Below are 27,868 nucleotides of genomic sequence, written 5' to 3' on the forward strand. Positions count from 1 at the left end.
GGGGTTAGGGTTAGCGTAAGTCTCTAAGGAATTTAGAAGTGAGGTTTCCAGGACCCTGAGGGGGCTAGCTATTGTTGGGAAAAGGTCATTTATGACCGTCTCATAAAACCTGAGTCATGAGCCCCTTCAGATGTCTATCGGTGGGTCATATGCTCGGGGGGTGATTGCGAACAGGTATCCTGGAGGGTTCAGAGATAAAGGAGGTTTCCGAAGGAATTTCTATATGTTAAAGTAGATTTACAGGATTGGGGCGTGGGGGTCAGACTAGAATTGCTTTTGCCCTTAGCACAGTATTTTTTTTTTTTAAAGACTTTATTTGACAGAGAGAGACACAGCGAGAGAGGGAACACAAGCAGGGGGAGTGGGAGAGGGAGAAGCAGGCTCCCCGCGGAGCAGGGAGCCCGACGCGCGGCTCGATCCCAGGACCCTGGGACCGTGACCTGAGCCGAAGGCAGACGCCCAACGACCGAGCCACCCAGGCGCCCCGCCCTTAGCAAAGTATTGATGATACAGTTTTGGGATATGGGTGAGGTTCAGTGGGGTGGAGTCAGGAGCCGACGACCAAGAAATAATTCTTGAGGCGTCTTTGGTGCAAAATGGTGGTTTATTACAGCACGGGGACGGGACCTGTAGGCAGAGAGAGCTGCTGCCCTGTGGTCTTGAGGAGTGGCCTGTTACATACTCAGGAGCTGGGGAGGTGAGGACAAAGGGGGTGTCCAGAGGGACTGTCATATGCTAAAGAAGACTCTCAGGATACTGGAGACCTGGTTGTTGTCAAGCCAAGGCTATGTCCCCCTCCAAGGAGGCACGACCATGAAGACAGTTGGGAGTTTCCTGGAGGAATGTTACATTCCTTCTATCACAAGTCCTTGTCAGTGGGCTTCAGGTTCAAAAGAAATTCGGTTTTATTTACATTTCCTCCTGCCTCAACCTCCCTCAGTTTCATGGAGGGGAGGATGCTGTTAGGGCTTCAGGAAACTGAGTTATAGGTCTTTTGATGGGAAAGCTGCTTCCTTGTAAATCACTAGGACATTTGTAAACGGAGGGAGACTCCTGTCCTGCAGGACCGTGGTCTCTGTCGGTTAACCGTTTGTTTTTCCTTTAGGGCGGCCAGGAGTGCCTGAGGGATGTCACATATGTCCCTAAGTGGGCGGGGGCGGGGGGGGGGGCCTGTAGGGTACCAGCTTCTGCTTTGTCCTAAGCTTGCCTTCTGTTCCCTCATCATTAACATCGGGGCAGCTGAGTTCCTAGAGGAAGGTCGCTCAGCCTGTTTCAAGTCCTTGTCAGTGGGCTCTAGGGAGTAAGGAAATTTAATAATTTTTTTCTGCCTTTGTTTCCCACATCATTTACAGGCTGGGCTAGATGTCTGGAGCTTACCTGTCTGTGGAGATCCTTGTCACCCGCTTGAGTAGCATTTCCCTCTGTTTGTCCTTCTGAAATGTCCTACAGATAAGTGTCCCCCTGGGGCAGTGCCTGCAGCGACCTGGAGGTTGGAGAATGGGCTGGATGCGCCGGGTGCGGAGATCTTTCCAGAAGAAGCCCTGTCTGTTCCAGACCACAGCACTGGCCTCCCGGCAGATCCACTGGCCCTGGCGAGAGCTGGAGTGGCAGCAGGGAGGCCCACGGCCAGGAGCACGGTGCTCGGGAAGAAGGAGGCCCAGGTGCCGGGGAGGCTGCCTCAGGTACGGAGCGGCTCCTCCCGCCGCCCATGTCCGTGGCCACCAGCTGCTCGTGGTGTGTCTGCAGAGTCCTGAGCCCACTGTCCAGACGTCGTTGACTTGGCTCGGCTCTGGGTAGCTTTTGCCTTTTTAACCGAAAAATACCAGTTTTTAATACTGCTCCCAGGACCGGGCGTCTCTCTTGTCCTGGTTTGGTGAGATCTGCTTGAATTTGCTATCATGGTCTGGATAGGGCAGGCTTTTCTAAAATTCCGTTCCTTCTGCTTCTGCTTTGGAAGTGTGAGATTGGAGAGCATGAAGGTTCGTTTCCTCCTGAGGATAAATATTGATAAATAATCACTTGGCATGGAAAGGCATCACAGGGTCAGGGCTCTCTGTGTGTTTGGAAGCCAGCTGGCTTGAAGCTACAGTATAATTTAAGCTTCTGTTTACAGTGTAACTGAAGTGGAGAACCGGCCAGAAGACCGCCTCCCAGTCTAAACACCCTTAATGTGGTTACTGCCGCCGGCCGGGCCTAAGTATCGTCAGGGGCCCCCCGGGGACTGATAGGTCCTGGCTTGGCTCAGCCCCGTGGGGCGTCACCGGGCAGTCAGGGCTGGGCCTGTCTGCATGTAGCCGGCGCTCTTGCTCAGAGACAGCTGCACGCTCCTCCTCCATGAGCCCAGTCAGCCTTCTGGAAACACAGGAAGAAGTTGGCTCCCAGATTATAGATGAGGTTAGGGTAAACCAAGAATGTCATGCGATTTCTCTTTTTTTTTTTTCCCTTTCATTGGGAAAGAACATGAAGATAAATATACATACATACGTATAAAAGGATGGCAAATACAGGGCGTCCAGCTTCACCCCTCCCCTGACCCCCACCCCCTCCCGGGGGAGGGAGTACAGCATGTACGCTCAGTGTGGGCACGCTCAGTGTGAGGTACGCTCAGTGTGGAAACGCTCAGTGTGAGGCACACCTGCCCCCAGCTTTTGCCACAGTGCTTTTCACGCAGGTTCCTGGTGTAGCATGGGGATTCCTGAAGCTTCCATCGGCCAGAGGTTAAAGCGAGCTTCTTTGATACCCATCTGGCCCTGTAGTTGGTATTTATCTCTTGCAGGGACTCCACAAAGCTGAAAGAAGTAGACCAACCCAGTCCCAGAGCAGAAGCCGATTGCAGCGCACGACAGTGTCCTCCAGACTGAAAATGAACCAGCAACCTGCGAGAGACAACAGGGCCCCTTGGGTGCCTCCGAACCCCACGTCCCCACCAGCATCTCCTAAGTGGTACGTGGTGGGGTTTGTGCTCTGCAGAGCAGAGGGTCCCCTATCGCTTAGAGCTAATAAAGCAGCAGCCTTAGTTCCCAGTAAGAACAGAAGCTCATTTGGGTGAGAAATACGGGAGAATGTTTGTCTAGAAGCCTGTTGATGTCTTTCTCCTTCCCACTGGGGGTGGGGAACCTCCCGTGGGCCGCCGCGACCTGCTGTGGGTATGTGGTCCTATGTGGGGGTCACAGGCTTGCCCCTACCTGTCTCCACACAGTGGATTCTAGTGGCCTGAGGCCAGGAGCTGTGCCTTCTTCATAGCTGAATGTCCAGTGGCCGGCATATGGGGTCTCTGCCCTGACCGATCTTGGCGGGCGTTCAGTAAATCTGTGCTGAATGGATGAATATTTAAAAATAATCCTAATTTCAAGACAAGATTTTGAATTATAAAACCATGCGGATCTCACTGTTGCAGGGGCAATGAGAATAATGCTGACATTACCATCTGTCTCCACGTTACTGCACGCAGTCATGAGGCCCTGTTCCACAAAGCTAGGGGGACGCAGGTCCTGCAGGGGCCGCAGGGGCCAGTCAGGTGGAAGTAGTCTGTGAGGAATTGGTTAAGAAAAAGGGCCGTTCGTTTACCATGGGGTAGGGGTTGTTGAGAGCACAGTGGAAGGGACCAGGATCAGGCCACCAGGAAGCAGGAGCGTGGGGAAGAGGGCCAGCGAGAAGATAGGGGGTCCGAGTGCCCCAGCTTTCCCGAGGCTGGCAGGTGACAAGGGAGCAGCCTGGTGGGCCGGGCTCCCCCGAAGACTTGAATGATGCTGTATGAATGGACATGCTTGCTCGTCAACCCCTCAGAGTTGAAGAAGCAACATCTCGAGAATTTAATGTCTTGCTTATATAGCAGAGCTGGATCTAAAATCAGGCCTGATTTCCTGATGTGCTTTTTTGTGTTCATCTGTTCTAAATTCTGTATTTTTTTTTTTTATTTTTAAAGATTTTATTTATTTGACAGAGAGACACAGCGAGAGAGGCAACCCAAGCAGGGGGAGTGGGAGAGGGAGAAGCAGGCTTCCCGCGGAGCAGGGAGCCCGATGCGGGGCTCGATCCCAGGACCCTGGGATCATGACCTGAGCCAGAGGCAGACGCTTAACGACTGAGCCTCCCAGGCGCCCTAAATTCTGCATTTTTATGTGTGTGTTAGTATAAAGACTTGAATTCAGTTAGAAGCTCATGAAAACATCCGTTGGTGGACGTTTCTACTGGGCTTCCACGAGCCCATGGGCTGTCTTCAGGGCGTGTGCGAGAGGGCCTCTTGAAGACCTGAAGCTACGTGTCAGTCCGTTTTCGTTGAAAACAGGGATGTGTGTGTGGAGCAGAGAAAACATGTCCCTGGGCACTGAGCCTGCTCCATGGGTGTGCTCACTCTCCTTTGCACCTGCTCCCACTCAGGTGCCTGCTGTAGATCACCGTCGACTCCCCGGGAGCCAGTGGGTGTGGGGGGCGCGGGGGGCGCGGGGGGCGCGGGGGGCGCGGTCCCAAAGCTGTGCTTTCCTGCGCTTTGCAGTGCTGCCTGGCTGAAGGTGAAGCCGAGCCCCAAAGATGCCACAAAAGAACAGTCGCTCCAGCAGGACGAAGCTCAGGAGGAGAGTCCGTTGAGGGGAGCTGTTGTGCAGGAAGCAGTTAGGTTTGTGCTGCTATTTTTCAAATCTTTGAGAAACAAAGGGCGCACCCGGGTTCTGGAGTGGACTCTCCTCGCCTGCGTACTACGAATACAGCCAGTTATGTAAAGTGTCAGCCACCGGCTCTGCTGTCGGCCCAGTGCAGACGGCGAGCCCCTTTCACTCTCTTCGCTCAACATCACGTGTGCCCGTTGTCCGCTGGTTGCTTGTTTTGTGTGTGGTGCAGCGGTGAGCTCTATGGAGACTTCTAGAAACAGGGCCGGAAGAATCCCAGCCCCCGCGACTTAGAGTCGCAGGAGGGGCCTGCTATGACTGATCTGGGGCAGAGCTGGAGGGTGAAGAATGGAGGCCCGGAAGGGGACGGGCTGCTTCCTGCTGCTTCCTGCTGGGCTTCGTGGGCCCCAAAACAGGCTCGAATCGGGGGTGAGGTGAGAATGTTCCGGAGGGAGCTCTGCGTTTGTGTGGCCGAGATTGTTCTTGCGTTGTGGGAAAGTGAAAATGAGCGTGGGCTGTTGTGTAATTGGACGCTAGTCACGCGTGCTAAACTGAAGGACTCAGAGCCCCCTGAGCTCCGAGGTGGTGCCGAGTTAGCGTTTCCTTTCTGGCTTTATGTGTCTGTGCCCTCCTTCTAAACTCGAAGATCCAGCAGCAGCTTGACTTTATGGTCCAACAGGAAATCCTAAGAACGGCGATGGCTCTCTTTCTTGAGAATATTCGTGGGCAGTTTTGGTGGCTGTCCACGCTACCCGGGAGTGCGTCAGCACGGCGCCTCACGTGAGGAGCTCCAGCGGTGGAGCTGGTGTCGCCTGTGGAGCCCAGCCCCGGCGCCCCTGACCCTGACCCTGGCGTGGCTGTGGCGACGGCGGCCTGTGGGGCGAGGTGGGTGGTCTGAGTCTGTTTACTGTCCACCAGACTCGCTTGGCTTGATGCTGAAGCTTGTAAAACCTTGAAGGAGCTGCAAGAACTGAAAGCTGAGGGCTCGGACAAGACGCAGAGGCAGAGGTGAGCCCCCATGTCCCAGGTGGGAGAGCGGCGGCCACGTCCGGGGGGGGTGGGGGGGCTGTGTGCACCTGGGCAGCCCCTGGCGGAGTGCACGGACAGTGTCTTCGGCACTGTCCCTGAGGCTTGCTGCACTCGCTGCTGACTCTGGCAGGACGGAGGGACTGCAGGAATGGGTAGAAAGCTGGAGTTGAGGTGGGGCTTTGCTTCTGAGCAGGAGTCGCCTGCTGCAGCTGGTCTGGGCGCTTGTACCCCGGACCTCATCAGCCTGGCCCCGCTGGACGAACGCGTGCCCACGGGATCGTAGGCAGTAGCTTTGTTACGAAGTATTCCTTCTGTGGAGTTAGATACTGAGCGGACGTTGGCGGGTTGCGGGAGCTGAGAGGTCAGCCTGGCGTCTCCTTGTGCTGCCCCCCCCCCTGCCCCCCGCCCCGGTGCTGTGCTCTCGGCGGGAGGAGGTGGACGTGTGTCTGGCCATGCAGGTGCGTGTGCAGGTACTTGGCCTCAGGTCGACTCGAATGTAGAGAGTTAGTGCCTGGCTGCACGCTTGAAGTCTGAAGTGTTGTTAGCGCTCTGATGCCGTGCTGGGCTGTTTCCCGACTCTGATCATACCTCGTCCTGCGGTCACCCACACGTGTGTCTCCTGTCACCCGGCACGGCAGACGCTTGCTCCCTGGCTGGGAGGGCTCTGGCCTGCGCACGACAGGCCCCGATTTCTTTCCTCTGTAGTTAAGGTTTCAAGCTACACAATCACAGGGGCATCTGGCTGGTGCAGCGGGTTGAGCGTCTGACTCTGGTTTGGGCTCAGGTCATGGTCTCTGGGTCCTGGGATAAAGGCCGCGTCGGGCTTCCTGCTCACTGAGGACTCTGCTGGAGGTGCTCTCTCCCTCGGCCCCTCCCCCACCCACTCGCACACGTGGTCTCCCTCTCAGGTAAATAGATCTTAAACAGCTACGCAATCGCAGAACCTTAGGGTTGGAAGGGTCTTACTCCCCTGCTGGTACTCCCAGGCCCTCCGGCCCACCTCACAAGGTAACTGCCCAGCATGGTCCCCCGGTGAGGCAGTCCCTACCCATCCCCCTGGCTGCTGGCCTTTAGGAGGAGCCCTGAGACCCCCACCCACTGGCCCTTGGCCAGATAGCAAGACAGGAGCCCGCCGTGCCCCGTCATCCCTTTGGGTGGTCCTACGTGATAAACGCACGCATACAGCCCAGAATACTACAAAAGGAACGTCCGTGCACCAGCATCTCTAATCCGGGAATGGGCCCTCACCGCATGTCCCTCCTCGGTCCCTCCTCCGTCACCTGTTCCTCCCCCAGAGCGAACCACCGTCCCGGCTCCTCCGTTCATCTTCTCATCACCCCCACCCGTAAATCTACCCCCTATGGACGTGTCCCTGACGGTTTGCTGACACGGGCCGGGTCATGGGCAAGTCCTCATGCAGGGGGGCGGCACGCCGGGTCCCGTGGACTTGTGGCGGTGATGCCCTGTGTTCAGTGCCTGTTCCCCGACCTCGCTGACATTTGCTAGTGTCTGTGTGCTAATTCTGGCCACTCAGGTGAGAGTGTCGTGGTGCTTCGTGGTTTTCATTTGCGTTTCCTTGCAGTCGACTGAGGATGTGAAGTGTCCGTTGTGTTGATTCCTGAGGCCGTTTACTGTGTTCTGGGCGTGAGCTGGTGTCAGACAGACGTGCAGCAGCTGGGGCTTGCCTGTGTGTGAGCTTCCTGGCGGAGTCTCTCGATGAAGAAGTTGTTTCAGGTTTTGACTCAGATCAGTTCATTGACGTTTTATCTGACGGTGGGTCTTGTTCTGTGAGTGGTCTCAGAAGTGCTGGCCAACGCTGGGGCCCCAGAAGATAGTCTGTGCTCTCTCCTATGTGGTCTGCTCCTGTGGCCATGTTCGCATGTCTGCGGTCCATCCTGAGCCAGTTTCTGTGCCGGACACCAGCTGCAGCTCCGTGTGTGGATATCCTCCCAGAGACGTGCCGTTCCAGCGCCGTCCGCCGGGAGGGCTGCTGGGCCTGAGCTTTACTCCGGGGTGTGGCTACACTGCTCTCGAAGGAGGCTTGTTGGTTGTTAGTCCTTCCCTCGGGGTGGGTCAGAGCATCCAGGGCAGAGCGGTGTGGCCTCGCGCCCGGACGGTGAGCATCAGGCTGCCAGCGTCCCAGGAGCGGCCAGCCTGCCTGCAGGTCCACAGACGCTCCAGGAGAGGAGCAACCAGACCTCTCTGAGTTGGAGAGGGGCCCCAGGGTCCAGCTTCTCAGACGTCACCAGGCTCCTGTCTCCCACATTTAGGCCGCCCCCAGGCCCCCATGTGCCTGGTCCCACCAGCCCTGTGCCTGTGAAGTCAGCAGGGCACGCACGTGGCCTCTCCACTTTCCCCATGACCGGCCTAGAGTTCAGCTTGGTCTGCTCAGCGCCGTTGGTTACCACGCTGTGTCCTGTTTCCCCTTGTCTCCGGGTTTGTGTCTGACTCCATTAAAGCAGGGTTTGGAAAGGGAACAAAATTAGTTTGATTGGTTTGGTCTTCTGTCCTCTGTCGTGGTTTAAAGGCAGCCATTATTCTTTGGAAATGTACTGAGAGCCTAACATACCCATCGAGACGTCCGGAAGTGCCCTCAGCGGGTCCTGAGTGGCGGTGGTGCGGCACCTGGACGCTTGCTGGAAATGCAGCATTGCAGTCCCCTGCGAACCTGCCCTTTAACAAGACCCATGGGACGTCGCGTGGCCGCCAGGATTAGAGAAACTCTGTGGCTTTATATGCGTTTGATTTTCCTCCACTTGCAGTAGTACCTTAAATATACAAAATAGGGTATTTTCTTGCTTTTGATTTTAATTTTTGATTTTATTTCTACATAGTGTCTCAGACACCCAGTTAGCAGACAAGGTAGAGAAGGCGGTCCTGGAGCGTTTGAAGCCTCTCCTGGTCAAGGCCCAGGTAATCCAGTTGCTTGCCTTTGGAAGTGTTAGAATAAAAGGAGGCCCTTCGTGAGGCCTCGTGTCCACCTGGCAGCTGGGGGCCGCCAGGCCGAGCCGTGCTGTGTGGTATAGGTGCGGCGCTGCTCGGCCCCTCTGGGTCTACGGATGGGTCTAAGGTGCACATAAGGGACCAAGACAAGGGAAGAGAAAGTCCCACTTTTGAGAAAGGGGAGATTTTATTTAGGGAATGAGTTTAGGTTCCAGCTTCCATTGTTAATGAACTAAATCTGTTGGTGATGTCAGTGTTCTGTTAGCTGCCTCTGCACAGGTCCTGGGCTCTCTCACCTCCGTGCTCTGGGGTGATTGGCACTATTTCCCGAGGGTGAGCGCCTGTGCACAGATCGTCCCTCTCTCTCCCTCGGGGAGCGGGGAATGTGCAGTGTCACCAGCAGGTGCCACCCTCCCGTGGGCGGTAAGCTGGACGTGCCGGCCCAACCCTGCAGGTGCACTGGTCGTGGAAATAGTCTTGTCTTTGTGGACATTGGGGCCACAGGGATATCATAATCTTATGTGGAGCGAACGATGTTCTGGGTCCCTGAGCGGCCCCTGAAGTCTGTAGCTCTGGTGTGAGAAGCGTGTCATTATTACGAGGGTCCGGGACATGTCAGGAGCAGAGAACCATCCACCTCCTTGTTTCGTTGTTGAGGGAGCTGGAACAGATGTGGGGTGATTGCATAAAGACACACAGCTCCTCGGACCGTGTTTCCAAAGTTGAGTGAAGAAAGGGGACAGAAAGCCAAGATCAACACAGCCTTTGTTTTCACGAGGACACAAGCTGGGAGTTGCTGCAGAGCCTGACGTAGCCAAAGCCGCTGAGCGGCTCCGTGCACAAGTTAGTCTCGTAACGGTTTGTACCAGCGTGGGTTATAGATTTTGACAGTTCATGCTTGTCTGTTTTAGCAGAGAGTCAACTCTTCTCTGGAAGCAGATCCTCAGCTGAGGGACCGCCCATCAGCAGACACGGCGACCGCCCAGCCCAAGGAGGAGGTGCGTGCGCGGTGGCCCTGCGGACACCACTGTCCTGTCGTGAGAGCGTGCCGGGTGGCGAGGGAATGACACAGGTTCCTGTGAGCGCGGGGGGCCCTGCTCAGGAAGGGGGACGTGACGGTTCCTCTTGGCTTGTTGACGTTTATGACGGAACTCTCTGGAGCCGCAGGGGTCTGTCTGTGGCTCTGTCCTCTCCTGGGGACGGGATGGGGCTGCAGTGCACGGCCCTGAGTGCGGGCGGCCTGAGGTCGGAGAGCAGCCGTCCTCTCGTCCTGCCACGCGGCCTGGCTTTGCTCGCAACGGGCCCGATGCTCACTGTTCGGCAGGCATGTTTTGAGTGCCGGACAGCGACCAGGACCTTGCCTAGCAGACAGCAAACGGTAAGATGTGAGAAGCACGAGCGCACGTGTCGTGGTTGGGCAGCCTGCACGTCCCCCTGCAGGACCTGTGTCTGGCGTGTGTGGGAACGATCCTGTCTCACCAGGACTTGGGCTGTGGGTGGGAGTCTCAGGCCGATGCCCTGAGCCTGCCGGGTTGGAAAGCAGCTGTTTGAGCTCAGAGCACACACGGGGCCGAGCTGGCGTGCGGGGTCAGGGTGAGAGGTGGTGGGACGAAGCCGCACCAGCCCCGTGACCTGGGATTTGGAGAGTGTGACCCACTCTGCGGATAGGGCAGGTGCCTGGCTGCAGCGCAGGTGCGTGGTCTTTGCGGCTGTCACTTCACTGCACCAGCATCTCATGGTGGAGTCACGGGTCAGGAGGCTCCTGAGCCTGGGAGCTGAGAGCCTGCCCAGAGCGCGCAGACCCCCGTGCCTCGCGCAGCCCGGCCTCCAAGCGATCCTTCCCTCCTGGTGGAGCCTCTCAGCCGGGGCGGCATCCCTGAGTGACCGTCAGGGCTGTCAGCGGAGTCCATGTGTTGAGGGCTACCAGCCTCGCACATGAGAGTCAGTCTGTGGGCGCTGGGTGGTCTTGAGACTGAGTGAGAAGGAAAGCAGCTCTGACAGCAGCTAGTGCCCTGGGGTAGGTGTGGGCATCACCGTGGAGGTCCCCAGGTGGCACGCGGGAGGGTGTGTGTGTAAATAACTGAATAAAAACGAACAGGGAGACTCAACTGAAGTCGGCATGGTGATGTAGAGAGGAGCGTTTTCTGTGTTAACTTGTAAAACTGTGGGGCCTCCACGCAAATTCTCAGAAGCCCCATCTCTAGAAGGGAGGAGACGTTTGTGGCCTTCACACACAGAATATAGCTCTCGACGGGTCCACTTGCCGACACGACCGTCTCTGCTGTCAGGAAGGAGTAATGCACCTTTGTCTGGCCATGAGCTCAGCACCTGAAATGTAGCTTTCCAAGATGCTCCAGTTTTTTTCTAATTTGAAAGTTATATATATGCACATGGCTGGCTAAAAATTCCAATAATTCAGCAGAAGTATGATATAAAAGTTAAACCATTCTGTGAAGGAGCACCGTAGGCTTTTGGTACCCGGCTTCTTTCTTTATATGCCAGTGAGCTCCGTATCACTGTGGCGAGAGCTTTCTTGTCTTTTCCAAGGGCACACGGTATTCCTGATGTTCCGTTCTCTGTAGATGAAAAATCTCACCCGTGCAAATACATCTGCATTAACTAGACCCATGTTCCTGGGTTCCTCTGCTCTAGATTCTTTTGTAACTGTTGTCTGAGTATTCAGCTGATATTAACTTATGGTTGGGCGTTTCTTCATATCTTTATTGGCCGTTTATATATATATGTATATTTTCTGATCCGTTAGAAGGTTTTTCAAATTGCTGTGGCGGGAACTGTTCATGGCATGTCCCACATGCACGTGCTCGCGCAGCTCTTCCAGCTCTGAGATGGGACTGTTCCTGTCTCCTTGATGGGGATGAGAGCAAGGCACAGGGGCTCATGCACGCTGCCAGCAAGGTGCAGCAGAGCCAGGACCCCGCGTCCCACAGATGGCTCCTTCCAGAGCCTGAGGCCGTCACTCCCCGCAGACATTCCTCGCAGAGCCTCTTTCAGAGTAGATTATAGACCTGTCTTAGAATCAGAAGAACTGGAGCGTGTTTAAAATCGCTTTGCAGACTGCCAAGTGCTTTGTGAACATAAAGAATACGAGGTCGAGAGAAGCTAGTAAAGCTCTCCTGGGTTAAGGTAGAAAGTGTCGAGTGAAGGGGCGGAGAATGAGGCTCGTGATGTCACGAGGACAGACCCGTCGTCTGGGGGCCGACACTGAGCTGGCGGGCTCTTCTCTGGGCGCGGCGCCAGGAGGACGCTTGCCTTACCGGCTGGCGGCTGCTTACGGTCAGCTACCTGGTTCGTGGCCGCGTCCGAGCGGCTCGTGGCAGCTGTGCCCGTGGGGCTGCCTCGGACTCGCTGGTGCAGGAGGGGGGTGGTGCGCGGATCGCCCGGGGCTGCTCTCCGTCTTCAGGTCTTTCATTGCCTCTCTGCTCCTCCCTTGCTTCGCAGGCTGCGGCTGTGGACCGTGAGCCCCGCAGCCTCCGCCAGCCGGGGGACTGTTTGGAAGACGCCGCTCACGGGCCCTGGGCCACGACCCGCCGTAGGGTCTCGGAGTTGGAAGCCTCCGCTCCCGTGGAGGATGGCAGGGACAGCCCGTATCTGGAGACTCTGATGCTGCGGATGGAGGAGATGGAGGTGAGGTTTGGGGCCACCCCCCATTCCCCTGCAGCCTGGGCGTCCATCCCAGCCTGACTGCAGCCGGTGCAGGGCCTCGCGAGAGTCACTTGCCCTCCCTAAGAGTCAGGGGTCTTTGAGGCTAACAGGAGGTGTGAGGTGTCGGCACCCTACGGGACGTGGAGCTCAGGAGGTGAGGTCATTGGTTTGGGAACAGCCCTGGCACCAGAGCTGGGACCAGCGACTTCTCCACCCACCCCGGCATGGGGTCCCCGCAAATCGCAGACCATCCTCCTTACTTCCCACGATACCACCACACAACGCTTTTGTGCTATGAGTGTAGACCTCCCGGCGGGACCCAGCCGGGGCCCTGGATTGTCCAGAGCAGGGACCTGAGGCGTAACGAGGGAGTGAGCGGTGCGGCTATGGCTGCCGGACCTGGGCCGGGGCACCAGGTCTCCTGACCCCCACCCCAGCCGGTCACGTCGAAGTGCACCATGACTGAGTCTCTGTTTGGATTTGCTGCTAAGGAGAAACATAGGGAAGACCATCTTTTGTTGGTTTTTGAAAACGTAAAGATGTCGTTCACCCCAGTGCGAGCACGGTCCCCTTCCCGGGGGTAACCGTCCGGGCCTGCAGCGTCCAGAGTGGCCGGCTCTAGCCTTGCAGGGTGATTCAAACGTAAATTCAGATGGAGCCCATGGCTCACATTAGAAGTGGTCAGTGACACACGGAGCAGGTCCCTTGTCATGGCAGGTTCTCGTGGCCAGTGTTGGTCTCCGTTAGGTTAGATGAATTGCTTCATTTAATTTTAGACTTGGCCTTGTAAACGCGCCTCACCTCCTGTTTCGGGCACAGTGCCTGCATCATATGGGTGAACTGTTCTGGTGTGTAACAAAACTACTCTTTTCTCATGAATTAAACTTTTTTTTTTTTTTTTTTTTTAAGAAATACCAGGAGACAGTTCGCCAAAGATACAATAAAATTGAATATGCTGATCCTCATCTTTGGATGCAGGAAGGGAAGATGGGTGAGTGTTCCCCCCCCATGCGTTCCCCCCACATTTATTCTGCAAGGCTTCAGACGTACAGGAGAGTTGCAGACCTTTGGTGGTGGACACACGCGTACCCGCTTGCGCTCCCTCCGTCCTGCCAGTCGCCCTGCGTCTGGGCGCATCTCGGAGAAAGTTGCAGGTGTGGCAGGCATGACCCCGAACCTTGCAGTGTGTGTGTCTGCGGCTAGAGTGTCATGTTTCTCTGTGGCTCTTTTTCCTTTTGAGATAAAATTTACATGTAATAAAAAACACAAATATCAATCGTGTCCTTAGATGGGTTTTGACAAATGGAGACACAGTGGGCTTCTCATGTGCACACATGCCTCTGATTCATCCACCAGCCTGTGGAGCCACACTTGGTTCTGTCCAGTTTGGGGCTAGGAATCGGTGTGCTGTGAGCATGTTCGTGTGTGGTCTTGTGTGGACGTAAGTCTTCCTTTCTCTTGGATAAACACCTGAGCAGACTTGCCAGGTCCCGGGACAGGTGTGTGTTTAACTTTGTAGAAAACTGCCAAACCTTTCCCCAGGGCGGCTGGCGGTCTGTGATTGTCGCTGTGGTGATGGGCGTGGACTGATGTCTCGTGGTTTTAATTTCATTTCCTTGATGAATGATGATGTTTAGAACATTTTTATGTGATTATTAGCCAGTGGTGTGTCTTTCTTCATGAGGTATCCAGATATTTTGTACATTTTTAAAAATTGGGTTGTCTTTCGGTTTTGAATCATGGGGGTTGTTTGTGTGAACGTTCTGAGACAAGTTCTTTGTCAGATACATACGTTGTCCGGTTTTACTGAGATGTGATTCACGCTCCTTAGACTCACCCTTCAGAGCACGCAGCTCAGTGGTTTCTCGTGTGTTTGCAGAGCTGTCTGACTCCAGAACACGTTCATCCCCTAAAAAGCCCTGTGCGTGCAGCAGCCCCCCACCCCCACACCCCTGCCCGGCCCCCACAGCCACGTGTCTCCTCGGACAGATGTTTGCCAATATTTCCCCCTATTTTCTCAGATGTATTTTGTTATAGGAAGACATTTCTTGCTTCAAAAAGTCTAACATCAATTTTTTCTTTTTCTTTTTTGACCTAAGAAACCTTTGCCTACCCCCAAATTGAGAAGGGGGTGTCCTGTTTTCTTCTAGAAGCTTTATGGGTTTAGCTGTTGTGTGTAGGGTCCATCTCGAATGAAAGTTGGCCTGTGACGTGAGGTGGAGGTGGAGGTCCGTGTTTTGTTCTCCTAACGGACAGCCCTTTGTTCTGCGGCCGTCTGTAGAGAAGACGTCCGCTTCCGTCCTCCTCCTGCAGACGGACACAGTGGCCGGGCTCCTCTCACACCTGCGGCTGGAGTGTCGCTCATCAGTGGTCGCCCTGTGGCCGTGGGGAGGCGCTGTGCGCACAGGGCGTGAGCATGGAGCATCGGGGTGCGGGAGGCCTGCCGCTGAGCTGTGTCATGTACGGCTCTTTTAAAATAGGGGTGCAGGGTACCATCTTGGGGAAGGTGCTGGCCAGGCCACATCCTGACAGAAAGATGAGCCACTAAGCACAGCGCTGTGTCGTGTTTTCTGTGATTCTCAAGCCCCTGCCCTCTGCTCCTGGCTCTGTCTGCCCTCCGGCTGTCACGGTGACCTCACACAGCCACGGAGCCGCTGCCTGCCCCGCTCTGGAGCTTGGCTCCTTCCTCCCTCCCTGGCCTGCGAGCTCCCGTGGACGCCTGTCGTGTCCACTGTGTGTCAGGGCCACTGGTGGACGGATCTCGTTTCCCAGCTAAGCCACAGATTTGAGGCCAGACGACCCTCTTCCGTGCGGGCCCCTGCGTATTCTTGTGTCCTTGGCATTCGGTGTCTGTTGGTGTGGGAGCAGAGGGGGCGCCGAAGGCGGCTCACTCCGCGGACGGTTTGGCTCCTGGCCGCGGAGTGGGGTTGCATTGTGCAGAAGCCGGTCTTCCCCAGGACTCTGTGGTGTTGTTTCAAGGACAGTGTAGTTACTCGTCTCCGCCCATGCGTGCGCGAGGCTGGGTGTGCCCCGGCCGGGAGCGCGGTAGAGCCCGAGAGTGACACCTGCAGGCTTGGTGAGTCCCAGGAGGAACCCGGTTTCTGTTGCTCTGGTTGTGTGCTCGTCGTCAGAACCACACTGAGCGTCTGACCTCTGCTCGTGTGAAGAGTGCACAGCTGTCCTCAGGATTCTGACACACGCTGACGGGTGTAGCATCTCCGGCACATGGGAAACTATAGGTGTATCCGAGTGACTCCTACTTACAGGTGCTCCTTACCTGAGAGGGTCACACGTTTTCTTCCTGTACTTGAAACACACTTAAAATTTTAAATGACCCAAAGCTCACAAGAGCTGTCGAGCCTGCAAGGTCTAGGTAATACGTTAATGTTTTGACTGTTGTTGCGGATTTTTCCCAGTAGCTAATTAAGTGTTGAGCTGTGAATGCTTTTTTCCTTCCCCGGTAATGAAACCGTTTAAAGGTTAAAACACAAACCCACAAACCCACGTGCTCAAGCCTCCTCCAACGGTGGCCCTAACGGGGGCCTGCAGAGCCTGGGGCTTCGCACTGACCTCGTCGTGGAGCGTCCTCCGAGCTCATGAGGCTCGTGATTCCTTGTTGTGACTTTAAATTCGCCTTTTCTTTGCAAACCAGAGCATTTTTGCATGGCCGGCCACCCCGGTCAGGTTTGAGAGATGGGCCTGGGAAGCACGCCGGCTCTTCACTCTGTGTGGTCACTGTCTGCCTCTCTTCTAGAGCACACACTCCCAGCAGTAAGTGAAAGGCCTCTTTCTCCTCATCCAATCAGGATCACAAAGACCCCAGCTTGCAAAGACCCAGACGTGAACATCGTGTTGGAAAGACCCCGGAATGGCAAGTGAGTGGCACTGAGACCCACATCAGACCCGTGTCTGCACGCTGGCTTGCCTCTGGTGAAGCATCAGGGCCCTTTGATTCCCACAAGACAGGGCCCGACCTCCCCGAGCTCCAGGAAGGCCCCGTGACATAGCGTGCTTGTGAGGCGGGCAGGCCATGTGCCATCTCTGCGGGCGGCACCACTATCCCCTGGCTCGTCTTTCCCGGTGCAGCATCATGGGGCCCTGGGGCCGTGCCCGTCCCACTGCACACCTGCCTCGAGCACTTTGGCCTCTGGGACAGGGACTCCCGCCACAGGCAGGGTGGTCAGGGCGCGGTGGGGGGTGTTGAGTTCATTCAGGTGGAAGGAGAGAGACCGACCTTCGCCGGTCCGTGCGTCGGGTGGAGGGAACCACTCAGCCTTGTGTACAGTGATCTGAATGCTCTCCCTTCTTTCTCTCAGTTCCCTGGATGAAAGTGTGGGGACTGACGAGGGGTCTGAGAAGAGAGGGGCTCCCATTGTGCCCCTTCCAGAGGAGAGTCCACAGAAGGAAGGCCGGGCTGCCCTGTGGGTGCCCCCGGGCCTACGGCAGAGCATCGGTGACTACTGTAGCCGCTTCGAGCAGTACCTCCGCCTGGTGGCGCACGAGGCTGTGGGTGCCTTCAACCCATGGCTGATGGCCGAGAGGTCAGTACAGTGTCGTGGCCTCCGCCTGGGGACCAGGTGCCAAGCATGAGCTCACAGAGGGGCTGTGGTCACATCACTGGTGTATTTGTTCCGAGCATGAAGCTTCCTTCCCTCGTGGGGGTGGAGGGGGGTGGTGGCTGCGCTGTGGGAGCGGAGGCGGGGAGGCCCCACCTGCAGACTCGCCCCCTCCTCCGTCCACTGTTGGCGGTACTTGGACTTGGCGTGAAGCCGGAAATGACGGCAAATGGGAGAGTAGGGGCGTCGGAAGCCATCGTGCAGCCAGACGGATGGCGGAAGGCCCAGCCACTGGGAGTGCCATGGAGACCAGGGACGAGGGGCGCCGGGCACCCACGGGTGGAGGTGTGGGTGCGGGTGAGCATGAAGGTCGGGCAGACTCTGGGAAGCAGGGTAAAGCTTCAAACCAAACAAACCAGAGTGAGTGTTCTTAGGAGTAAAGGACACAGTCACACCAGGAAACGCGCCCAGGATACCATGAAAAAGGAGCTTCTGAAGAATGGAAGTAAGTTCTAAGAAATTAAGAGTATCACGGCCAAAGTCACTGGAGAGTTTCAAGAAAAAAGCCAAACCTCTCAGAAGTAGAACAAAGCAAGCAGGCAATAGAAAAGACAAGATTTCAAAAATTCGCGCGTTGTTCTAGGAGTCGCAAGTCTAGGAGACGTCATGGAGCCGTGGCTTCAGCAGCTGGAACGGGGGACGTCTGAGGCCAGGTGTGTGGGTGGCCTGCTCTCTGGAGAGGTGGTGGCAGTGCCCCCAGGTCTCCTTCCTACAGGGGCCTGGACGCCAGTCCGCCACCTGGGGCTGAGACTCCGACACGCTTCCTTTGCGGGGACACAGATGTTCGGCCCGTGGCGGCAGCATCTGACGGTGGGAGCTGCATCCGTGAGGACAGGGTACTACGGGGAGGAAACACGGTAGGAAGCGCTCCCGGAGGCTGGCCGCCTGCAGTGAGTGTGTGAGTGAGGAGCGAGGGCACAGACTGTGCAGAGCGCACCTCGGGGCATCCTCATGGAAAGGCGTGTGAGCATCCCATGTGAGGAGTGGGTGACAGAAGGTTCCGAAGAGTCCAGTGGGCCCCTTCCAGGATCAGAAAGAGGAACGGCATGTTGTTTTCGGGAGGACACCACTAGAAGATATCAGAGCATCCCCCAAAATCTCCCCTCGAGTTCCATGCTCAGCTAAGCTGTCCGTTAAATGAGAGGGCAGAGTGGAGACACGTGCACGCGCGGTGTCCGGAAATTCGGTTGCCGGGCGGCGTTCCTCACTGAGCTCCTGGGGGGCTTCTGTCACCCAGCACGGCGTGGGCATCGAGGAAGGGAAGACAGGACTTGGGAAGCGAGACTCTGGCGGGGAAGCCATCTCCACGTGAGCAGTGCTTCAGTGAGCATAGAGAGCGCCCGGCCCGGTGGAGGGAGGACGGAGGGCCGCGGAGGGATGGCGGGCGGGTCACAACACGTAAGGCACCCAGGGCGTCTGGGCGCATGGGGGCACCTTTGCATTTGTCTCATAGTTTGGGGTGGGTGAGTGCCAGGAATGTCGAAAGCACAGTGGGTGATGCTGGTCGTGGTGCCTCCGGGAGTCTGGACGACCTCCCACTCACGACAGGCAGAGTGTGTGCTCGACGGCATTGCAAGCTGCTAGCTGACGAAGAGCCGCAGGCCGGCCCCCCCCCCCCACCGATGGTCAGCCCGATGGAACGGGAGCCCTCTTGAGGCCTTTTTCAGACGGAGCCTGGGGCAGGGGGCCCGGGACTTACTGCGGTCACCTGTGAACGCTCACGTGTGACTGGGCCCCCGAGGGCGGCACTCCAGGGGGCAGGACGCAGAGGGGAGGGCAGGGCCCGGGGGTGCTGCACACACGGCTGGAACCTCAGAGGGGCCGTGGCTTCCAGAAGGTTTATAAGCCCCGAACACGAAAAGTGAGAAGAAATCTGTACATAGGTGCATGTTACAGCATTCTTAAAACGTCAAAGCCAGAAAACGTTAAAATCATTCGGAGGAGGAAAGAATGGGAAGCAGAAAGCTGGAGGCTGGAGGACGCGGCGTCTTCTGAAGGGAAGAGGGCCGCCGTTCCAGAGCTCGGTGTGTCGCGGACGTAAGAGGGTCCAGACGAGCAAGCGAGGACTTTGTCACCGGCCGCTTCGCCGTGGAAAATCGCGAACGGGTGATCCCCAGGCAGAGCAGGAGTGGTGCCAGGGGAGGGGTCGGTGCGTGGGGGACCGCGTGGTGGCGGGGCGTGCGTGTGCATGAGGACACCCACCAGTGTCGCGGCGGGAGGAGCGTGAACCGCCGAGCCTCTGGGCTTGTCTGGGGAGACGGTAAGAATGTCCGTGGTCAGGCTCGACGGCAGCGTGCCCGCAGAAACGCAGAACGGCCGGTAACGCAGAGCGGAGTGTGCAGCGTCCAGGGTAGCAGCGAGGAGAAGGGGTCATAGAAATGCACAGAATCCAGAGACAGGAGAAAGAGCAAATGGGCAACGAGAAGATACTCTGTGTTTTACTGGCAGGAGCTCCAACGTATCGGAATTACACTAAATGTTTGCCTCGCCCGTGTGACTCTGCCCGTGCGACCCGTGTCCGTCCCCCCAAACTGGCGAGGTCAGGGGAACCCCCCACCTCGGAAACGCGAACCTCACGGTATTCCTGTCAGTAACATGATCTCGGGAAACGGGCAATGGCAACGCGTCTGAGCAGCTTTGAACACGGTGTGTGCACCCTCGGTAGAGACGGGAGAACAATGGATGCACCTTAGTTTCCGCTCTGTGGGTGTCTCGCGCGGTGGCCTGGGCTTGACGGCTGCTTTGGCCTGTTGTAGGGTTGATGGGGTTAGTGCGTGCATCCGCGCACCTGACGGGGAGGCCAGAGCGAGTCGTCCGCTGAGCTGGGGAGTTTGCAGCCCTCATGGATACGGGGTGCATGCGGTATGTGTCCGTGTGTCCGTCTGGCCCATCTGCTGAGGCTTCCACGCCGCGGCCCCAGGGGCACAGGGCACACTGGCTCCCGAACGCCGTTCTCCCCTCGGGGATACGGCCCGTCAGGGGCTGGGAGCAGGCATGACGGCCGAACCATGACACCAAGTCAGGAAGGAGGGGTCGGAGGACCAGGGGGCAGTCGAGGGGACCCAGGAGCAGCGGGGGTATGGGTGCTGGCAGCCCGTGTGCGGTGCGACTGTCAGAGGATCAGTATCCGCACAAATGATTGGAGTCAATGCCGGAGTCTGCGAGGCTGAGCTGCTAGCAGCGGGGGAGGGAGGGCAGGGCAGGTGCGTGTCTGTCCGGGAGGGAGAGCGCCTCCCACAGCCATCTGACGGGAGCCGGGGCCATGCTGCGGGGCACGGGTGCACTGAGGGACAAGCCTCCCTCCTGTGGCCTGAGGGACCGTGAAGAAACCTCACACAAGCCCAGGTTGAGGGACGTTCCGCAAATAAAGGCCTCCTTGCTCTTTTGGAAAATGTCAAGGTTGCGAAAGACAGGCTGGGGGACGCCTGCAGACTGGCGGGGGGCCCGGAGAGGCGGGTGGCGGGCAGCGGGTCCCGCCCCAGAGCGGACGCTGTGTCGACCCTTGGCAGACGTGAGCACGTGTCCCGTCAGTGGCAGCGTTGGGGGCCCTGTGTCCGAGGAGGTACCCGAGGGGGGCGCTGCGTGCGCAGAATGTGGACGCCAGGCCCGGGTCCAGGGAAGCGGGGCCTCGAATTCGCCTGTGAGGCTCGGGGCCGCCCGCTGGGTGAGTCCCGGCTCCCGTGGCTGTGCGCCTGCAGCTGTGTTGTCTGTCTTCCAGCTTCTCCGACGAGCTGGTAGATGAGGCTCTGGGGGCCGTGGCTGCGGAGCTGGAGGACGCGTGTGAGGACTATGCAGAAGCCGTGTTCACCTCGGAGTTCCTGGAGGCTGCGGCCTGAAGGTGCTCCCTCCACGGGGGGCCTCCTCCCCGGGGCCCCGGGCGGTTCGGAGCCCAGCTGTCCCTCTGTGCCACCGGGATGCTGCCCCCCGGGAGGGGGCCCCTGTGCATCTTCTTGTCGTGGCGATGGTTCTGGGGCTGACGGCGGAGAGCGGGGTGTTTCCCAGGGCCCGGGAATCGTGAATTATGACAATATAATAGTTTCTCAGTGTGTAATTTTCCTATTAAAGTCTTATGCTCGTTCGGTTGCTGAGTTGGTGATGCGAGCATTTGGAGAGGCGCCAGCCGGTGTCTCTCTCTCGAGGGCCCTGAGCTCCCGTCACCCTGAGCTCGCTGCTGCCGGGACAGGAGCCCACCCGCCCTCCACCCCTGCCGGTCCTCTGTGCGCGTTGCGGTCCGCAGCCTGTTCTCGCCGCAGCGGACGTATCCTGATGTGCAGACGGTGTCGGGACGTGGGGGCCATTGGAGGCCGTCGGGAGGGTCCTGAGCTGGCGTCCCTGTGTGCGGGGCCGGCACTCCCACGCCTGCGGACCCAGGGGAGCCTGGGCAGGGGGAGAGGACCGGCCTGGATGCGGGAAGCCCTCCGGGGCCCCCGAGACAGGAAGACACGTAAGAGCCACAGTTGCACGGTCCTCTCGTCCTTGCCAAGCTGTGTTTCCCAAGAAGAGCCTCTGATTTTTCAGAGAAAGGAAAGGAATGTGCATAAACAGAAGGCCACTTCCTGGGAGAAGCTTCCCTCGATCGGCTGGCCTGGGCTTGGCGGAAGGGCCGCGAAGGGAGTGACGTGAAGCCCCCGTGGATAATGTGAATCCTTGTGACGCGTGCGGTGTTGCATCTGGACTTTGCGGTGCGTGTGTTTGAGGTGACTGCGCGAGCTGCTCGTCACACCAACGCGTGCACAGCTGGGTCGTCTTGATGTTCTGCCTAATTTCACGTGGCCTTGGGATCAAGAAGGCTCTGGGGTTAAAGGTCTTGTGCGGGAGACGTGCGTGCACCTGAGGCAGCAGCATCGGTAGCTTGAGTTTGTGTGGCGGTTTGTACTGTGCTGATTCCTTAAATAAACTCAGGATTTTACAGTATGTGCGTGTCTGAAATAATTCACGGCACCTTCTTCCGCACAGACAGAAATGTGATTTATAGAAACCCCCAGGAACACTTTTAGATTTGCTCTGGGCACGGGGTTACTTGCTACGCATCACCCCCAGAAAGAAACGGTAATAAACCGAGTGTTTGTTGAGTGCACACTCTGCGCACCCGCCTCTGGTCTGTTTGCTCCTGAGGGTGAGGCACCTGCCTCACGTATACTGGGTGCTTGGTGGGTTCTTCTGAATTCGTGCAAGAAGGGAGGCCCCGCTTCCCCGGGGTGGGTCTCGTATGGGGGCAGGGGCCTGGGGTCCGAGGCGCTGGTGCCCTGGGAATTCCGAGTCGGTCAGAGAAGTGCCGCGTGCGGCTGCGGACGGCACCCTCGCTTCTCCCTCTGCCAGCAGCTCTGTGGGCCCGGAGGGAAGGTGATGGGCGGCCTTCCTTCCTCCCTGCAGGTGAGGGGCTGGAGGAGGAGGAAGGGGTCTCTGAAGCCCTCAGGGCCAGTGGGACAGGAAGGGCCTCGGGACGGGGTCAGCGAGTTTCCTGCTTTTCTGGGCTCCAGAGACGCAGTGGGAAGGCAGTGAGCTGCAGGTGGGTCACCTTCCCGGGGCCGTGGCAGCCTGCGGGCTCCAGAGGGGAGACGTGGGGTCCTCGCAAGAGTTGGGCTGCGCGACTTCCTCCAGACCTGGGGAGCGTTACTGAGCCCAGGGAACCCCGGCCTCCTCCCACCCCCAGCCCACCCCCTGGGCCCCTCCAGGCACTCCCAGGCCTACCTAGGAACTCCCCCCCCCCGTAGCCCCCTCCCACACTTCCTGGCTCTTCCCTCGGACCTGGCGGGTGCTGGGCCGCAGAGCCACAGGCCGGGTTACTGCCCAAGAAGCCCCTGCCCTGCTGGGTGGGAGCCTCAGGCCCCCAGAGGGCCGGGTCTCCCTGCCTGGCCACTTGAAGAAGGGAGAAGTCAGGGGCAGGGTCCCCTGAGCCTGGGCTGACGGCCCAGCCGGCCCCTCGAGCACATCTGTTCTGGGGGGGCTCTGGAGGCAGGCAGCCGCCCTCAACCTGCCTCCCCACCGGCTGAGTGCCTGTCTCCACCCTGCCTTGTGTGCCAGCAGGGCCGGGCTGGGTGGGGGGGCGCCAAGAGGTGAGGTCCCAAGTGATCTCCATGCCTCGGTTTCCCGACCTGTGACACGGGTTATTGGAGGATTGAGAGAAGTGTCTCCTTGTGGGGCTGGTCTCCCGGCCTCTGTTCCCAGGGCCTCCCCCGCCGGCGACCCCCCGGGCCTCTCTCCCCCGCCAGCGACCCTGAGCCCCGCAGGGGTCCCAGCACCTCCGGCTGGTCTTCGGCTGCCTCAGATGGACGTCCCCTGTGGCCTCTGGACGGTGCTCCCATGAGCCGCCAGGACTTTCCGAGCCAGGCCACGTCCTTGAGGCAGAAGAGGAAATACTGCTAGTCTGCGCCTGAGGCATCGGGGCCGCGGAACCAGTCTGCCCGGGGTCTCACGGACACATTGGCAGAACCACACCCGGTGGGGTCTGTGTTCTGTGACCGTCTGTCTGTCCGCCGAGCAGGCAACGCTGGGGTGGTCTCCAGACCGTGGCAGACGCTCCCGTGAACACAGCATCCACCTTTAAGTATTAATGGTGGTCCTGCCCCACACCAGGCACCCTGCTCTGCTCTGGGCTCACGGAGAGGGCGAGGACACACACCCTAGCCTCCCGACAGCCCCGCACCCCGCCCCTGCGCCCCTGCTGGGGCTGGACCCAGCACCCACCCACAGAGCAGCCGCCCGCCGCCGAGTGCCCACTGCGCTCCGGGCGCCTTGTTGCTCACGCGAACACTGAGGCAGAGACTGGGAACCTCTTCACGGGGGGGTGGGGACTAGTCAGCTGAAGGTGACCGTCCACAGTGCATGCCGTGGCCCACGGGGCCCTGGTGTCGGCCGGGCTCCTCCCGCAGCCGGCAGCCGGCAGCCAGCACCCACGCCACACGGGCGCCCCGCGGCCTCACCTGCGCTGGGCCGCTGCTGAGCTGGACGTGCCTGCGCAGGTGCTTGCCCCACCGTGGCCCCGTGGCCTCTGTGACACCCGCACGCCCAGCCCTGCTTTCCCCCTCGTCTTGCTCCTCTCGGGCAGCGCCCCCACCTGGTGACACACCATGTGGCAGGAGCCCTGGCCCCATGGTGTCCGGCAACTGCCCAGGGGCCCTGGGGCCGCTCCCTGGTCTGTAACAAGCCCATCCTGACCTAACCCTGGGCTCTGAGCAGCCAGGTCTCTGTCCCATGCCCCCTGCGGCCACGTGGACGGACCAGGGGAAAGGGTGGCTTCCCACCCAGAGGGGAATCGAGGCTCCACTACCTGAGCCGCGGGACCAGATGGCAGCCAGGGCAAAGCTGCCTGTGGGCGCCTCCAAAAGCCCAGGTTCTCCGAGACTGGGCAGTTCGTGCAAGGTTCGCTGCCGGCCACAGAGACGAGGGACAGTGGAGGCCGTCCTTCCCCCAGAGGCCTGAGCATGGAGGCGAGAGAGGAGAACAGGAGCCGTGGTTGGGGCTGAGGGGCTGACTCCTCTTTCCCGAGCCAGGGCCGCTGCGGCCCTCAGGGAGGAGGCAGCTTTGGGAACCAGGCCTTGACGGACGGGTGGGGCTGGGGTGGGAGGAGAAGGAGACAGCGTGGCAGGGCCCCTGAGGAGGGCAGGCCCCACGGTGAACATGGTGTGAGTAGGCGCAGGTGACTGAGCGGGACGACCCCACCCTCACCCCCACAGGCAGCTGGGCACCAGCGCGGCCCCAGACACGCCGTTCCCTGGCCGATGCGCCCTCCCTGGGAAGCGTGATCTGCCCCAGCCTCAGCCTTGCTCCAGCACCCACTCTTTCCTCCGTGTCTACGCGGGGGAGCCCCTGCCACGCGCCCGGCCGCATCTGGTCTGCCCTCTCGAAACCCCGCTGGCGACAGGTGTGCAAGGGCTGCAGGCGTGGGTCAGGATCGCTGCCCCAACAATGAACGGGGCCCAGAGGGGACCTCGAGTGGGACGGCACATCCTGAGGCCAAGCCTGCGACAGGCTGAGGGCCCCACGGGCACCCTCTTGGTGGCCGGCTCCCTCCTTGCTGGCCTCCTTGCCGTGTCAGCTCCGGGTGATGGACTGTACACCCGCTCCGTGTCACGGGAGACGTGCAGAGCCTCCTGGGGGTCAAGGAAGTCCCAGAGGTGCAGCGCACGGAGCAGGGGCGCCTCCCGAGGACAGTCGAGGCCTTTCCATCAGCGTGGATCCAGTTGTCCCAGCCTCTGGAGGGAGGCGAGGCCTGAGCCCGAGGCCCCGGCGCAGAGCGGTGCTATCGCCATGTGGCCTGTGGCCCGCGTGGCAGGACGCCATCTCTCGGGGGGCACTGCCAGTCTGCCAGTGTTTGAATGAACTCACAGCCGTTCTCAGCTTCAGGCAGGAACACGCCCCAGACTCCCCGCGCTGACTCCGGGGCCTGTCCCCACCGCACAAGCGGACTCACCAATGGAGAAGGTCTTGCTCTTTTGAAGGGTCAAGACCCCTTGGAAAATCAGGTAAAAACTGTGGGCTTTTTCTCAGAAAACACCTACACACATGTACATACATAGACATGCACATGTGCACACGTAACACGTACACGTCTGCATATGGATGCACGCACACGTACAAGTACGCTCACGTGCACGCACGCACAGGCACACGCACACACACAGGCACACACGTGCACACGCACCCACACATGCACACACAGGCACACACGCACTCACACACGTATGCACACGGGTGCAGTTTCGGGGGCTCACAATCCCTGGACCCAGGCAGGCAGGAAGCCGGGTTAGGGAAGGCCTCCTCCCCATAGCGCTCCCTGGCAGGTCTGTGTGCCTAGCAGGGCCCCGCTGCAGGCATGTTCTAATCTTACTCTGGGGTGGACGGAGGGGCGTCTCTATTGCTCCTTTCCTGTAGAGCAGGGGCGGGGCTCACACGCGTCGGCAGGGTCAGTGGCTCTGGACCCAAGGTTCCGGGTCTGGTGCGCCCGTTTCCTCCGACTCCACCAGCGCGCTCCTTTCGGTGCGTGAGAAACCTCTCAGGTCCCCGCCCCAGGATTTGCAGTAACTCAGGGTGGGGAGAGGAGCAGAGACCCGCCCGCACGAGGTTCACTGCAGGAACCAGGGGGCTTTTGTTACACCGTTTTACTTCCTACAGCTCCAAGTGAAGTCTGAACTCTGACGATCATAGGTGTTCTCTTCCCCGAGTATGAAACATCAGGACGTGGAGACAGGTAAACCATGCCGGCGGCGGCCCGCATGGAGCCGCAGTGAGCGAGGACCCCCACCGCCGCCCTGATGGTTCCTCCGGGCCGCGCACACTAGCCTGTGCACGCCCGAGTGCCCTGCACAGGTGACCCAGACTGCGCACTCTCTGGAAGGCCTCAGGCCTGAGCTCTGGGCGTCGCGGGGTCCCCGGCGTCTAAGTAATTTGGATTCACGATGCAGCTTCCCCTCAAAAGCCTGCAGCACTGCCCCCGTCCTTACGCACCTCCCGCTCCCACCTCGGTGAGCGGTGCGGAGATGGGGGTCCTTTAGAGCCCGCCCAGCGGTGCGGGTGTCCTTGGTGAAGGTGGGGCCGGCAGGCAAGTCCGCTCCTGGTGTTGGCCTCTGAGAGGCCTGGCTTCCTGTCTGCTCCCCGGGCCCGTGTGCGCAGCCTCCTCAGGTCTCAGACCCTGGTAAACTCCCCCTGTGCTGGGGAGCTGGAGCGCGCGCCTGTGGCCACAGGAAAGGCTGCGTGCGTGCTGTCCGCGCCGCGTGCACGCTCTGGGTCCGCTCCGCATGCATGCGGTCTGCCCTGCGTGCGTGCTGTCCGTGGGTCTGCTGTCCGCACCTCGTGCGCGCCGTGGGTCCTCTCCTCGTGCGTTCTGTCCGCGCCTCGTGCGCGCTCTGGATCCACTCTGTGTGCGTGCGGTCTGCGCTGCGTGCATGCTGTCCGTGGGTCCGCTGTGCGCGCCGTGGGTCCGCTCCGCGTGCGTGCTGTCCGAGGCTCGTGCGCGCCATGGGTCCGCTCCGCGTGCGTGCTGTTCGTGTGTCTGCTGTCTGAGCCTCGTGCGCGCTGTGGGTCCGCTCCGCGTGCGTTCTGTCTGCGCCTCATGCGCGCTGTGGGTCCACTCCACGTGCGTGCGGTCTGGGCTTGCGTGCATGCTGTCCGTGGGTCTGCTGTGCGCGCCGTGGGTCCGCTCCGTGTGTCTGCTGTGCGAGCCTCGTGCGTGCCGTGGGTCCGCTCCGCGTGCGTGCTGTCCGCGCCTCCTGCGCGCCATGGGTCCGCTCCGCGTGCGTGCGGTCTGCGTTGCGTGCGTGCTGTCCGTGGGCCTGCTGTCCGAGCCTTGTGCGCGCCGTGGGTCCGCTCCGCGTGCGTGCTGTCCGAACCTCGTGCGCGCCGTGGGTCCGCTCCGCGTGCGTTCTGTCCGCGCCTCTGTGCGCGCTGTGGGTCCACTCCACGTGCATGCGGTCTGCGCTGCGTGCATGCTGTCCGTGGGTCTGCTGTGCACGCCGTGGGTCCGCTCCGTGTGTCTGCTGTGTGAGCCTCGTGCGTGCCGTGGGTCCGCTCCGCATGCGTGCTGTCCGTGTGTCTGCTGTCCGCGCCTCGTGCGCGCTGTGGGTCCACTCCACGTGCGTGCGGTCTGCGCTGCGTGCATGCTGTCCGTGGGTCTGCTGTGCGCGCCGTGGGTCCGCTCCCTGTGTCTGCTCTGCGAGCCTCCTGCGCGCCATGGGTCCGCTCCGCATGCGTGCGGTCTGCGCTGTGTGCGTGCTGTCCGTGTGCGTGCTGTCTGAGCCTCGTGCGCACCACGGGTCCGCTCCGCATGCGCATCATCGGTCCGCTCCGCGAGCTGCGGGGCCGAGCAGACCGTCACTACTGCTCCTGGCAGTGGGGACACAGGACAAGGAGGGAGAAGGGGCTCCTGACCACAAGCCAGGGATCCCCCGCGTCTTCGGGGCGCTAGGAGCCCCGTTTGACCCCCAGCACCTGGGGCCGCGCGTCCCCAGTTGTGCAGCGAGGTGCGGGTCCGCCGAGCTGGAGCTGGCCCTGACTGGGGTCTGGGGTCCTTCCTCG

At 59.5% G+C, this 27,868-nt stretch overlaps 1 protein-coding gene across 10 annotated transcripts in view; it reads left to right on the plus strand.

Annotated features, from left to right (window-relative positions):
• Positions 1-21,769, plus strand: part of KIAA0753 (KIAA0753 ortholog) — a 42,811-nt gene extending 21,042 nt beyond the window's left edge. The window contains exons 8-18 of one of the 10 annotated variants that reach the window (XM_073881544.1): positions 1,450-1,682; positions 2,777-2,943; positions 4,496-4,615; positions 5,523-5,612; positions 8,468-8,546; positions 9,491-9,613; positions 12,036-12,221; positions 13,149-13,230; positions 15,994-16,114; positions 16,556-16,780; positions 19,612-19,888. In XM_073881544.1, coding sequence (XP_073737645.1) covers positions 1,450-1,682; positions 2,777-2,943; positions 4,496-4,615; positions 5,523-5,612; positions 8,468-8,546; positions 9,491-9,613; positions 12,036-12,221; positions 13,149-13,230; positions 15,994-16,114; positions 16,556-16,780; positions 19,612-19,753 — 1,568 coding nt within the window. In that variant the 3' untranslated portion in view covers positions 19,754-19,888. Of the gene's footprint in view, positions 1-1,449; positions 1,683-2,776; positions 2,944-4,495; positions 4,616-5,522; positions 5,613-8,467; positions 8,547-9,487; positions 9,614-12,035; positions 12,222-13,148; positions 13,231-15,993; positions 16,115-16,555; positions 16,781-19,611; positions 19,891-20,573 lie in introns of those variants that run through there. The other 9 variants (XM_073881543.1, XM_073881546.1, XM_073881545.1 and 6 more) reach the window with 9 other exon arrangements.
• Positions 21,770-27,868: the final 6,099 nt, after the last annotated feature.

This window comes from Callorhinus ursinus, unplaced genomic scaffold (genome assembly GCF_003265705.2).
Source record: "Callorhinus ursinus isolate GAN/ISIS: 27379988/994484 unplaced genomic scaffold, GSC_fseal_2.0 scaffold43, whole genome shotgun sequence".
In the NCBI taxonomy this organism is placed as follows: Eukaryota; Metazoa; Chordata; class Mammalia; order Carnivora; family Otariidae; genus Callorhinus; species Callorhinus ursinus.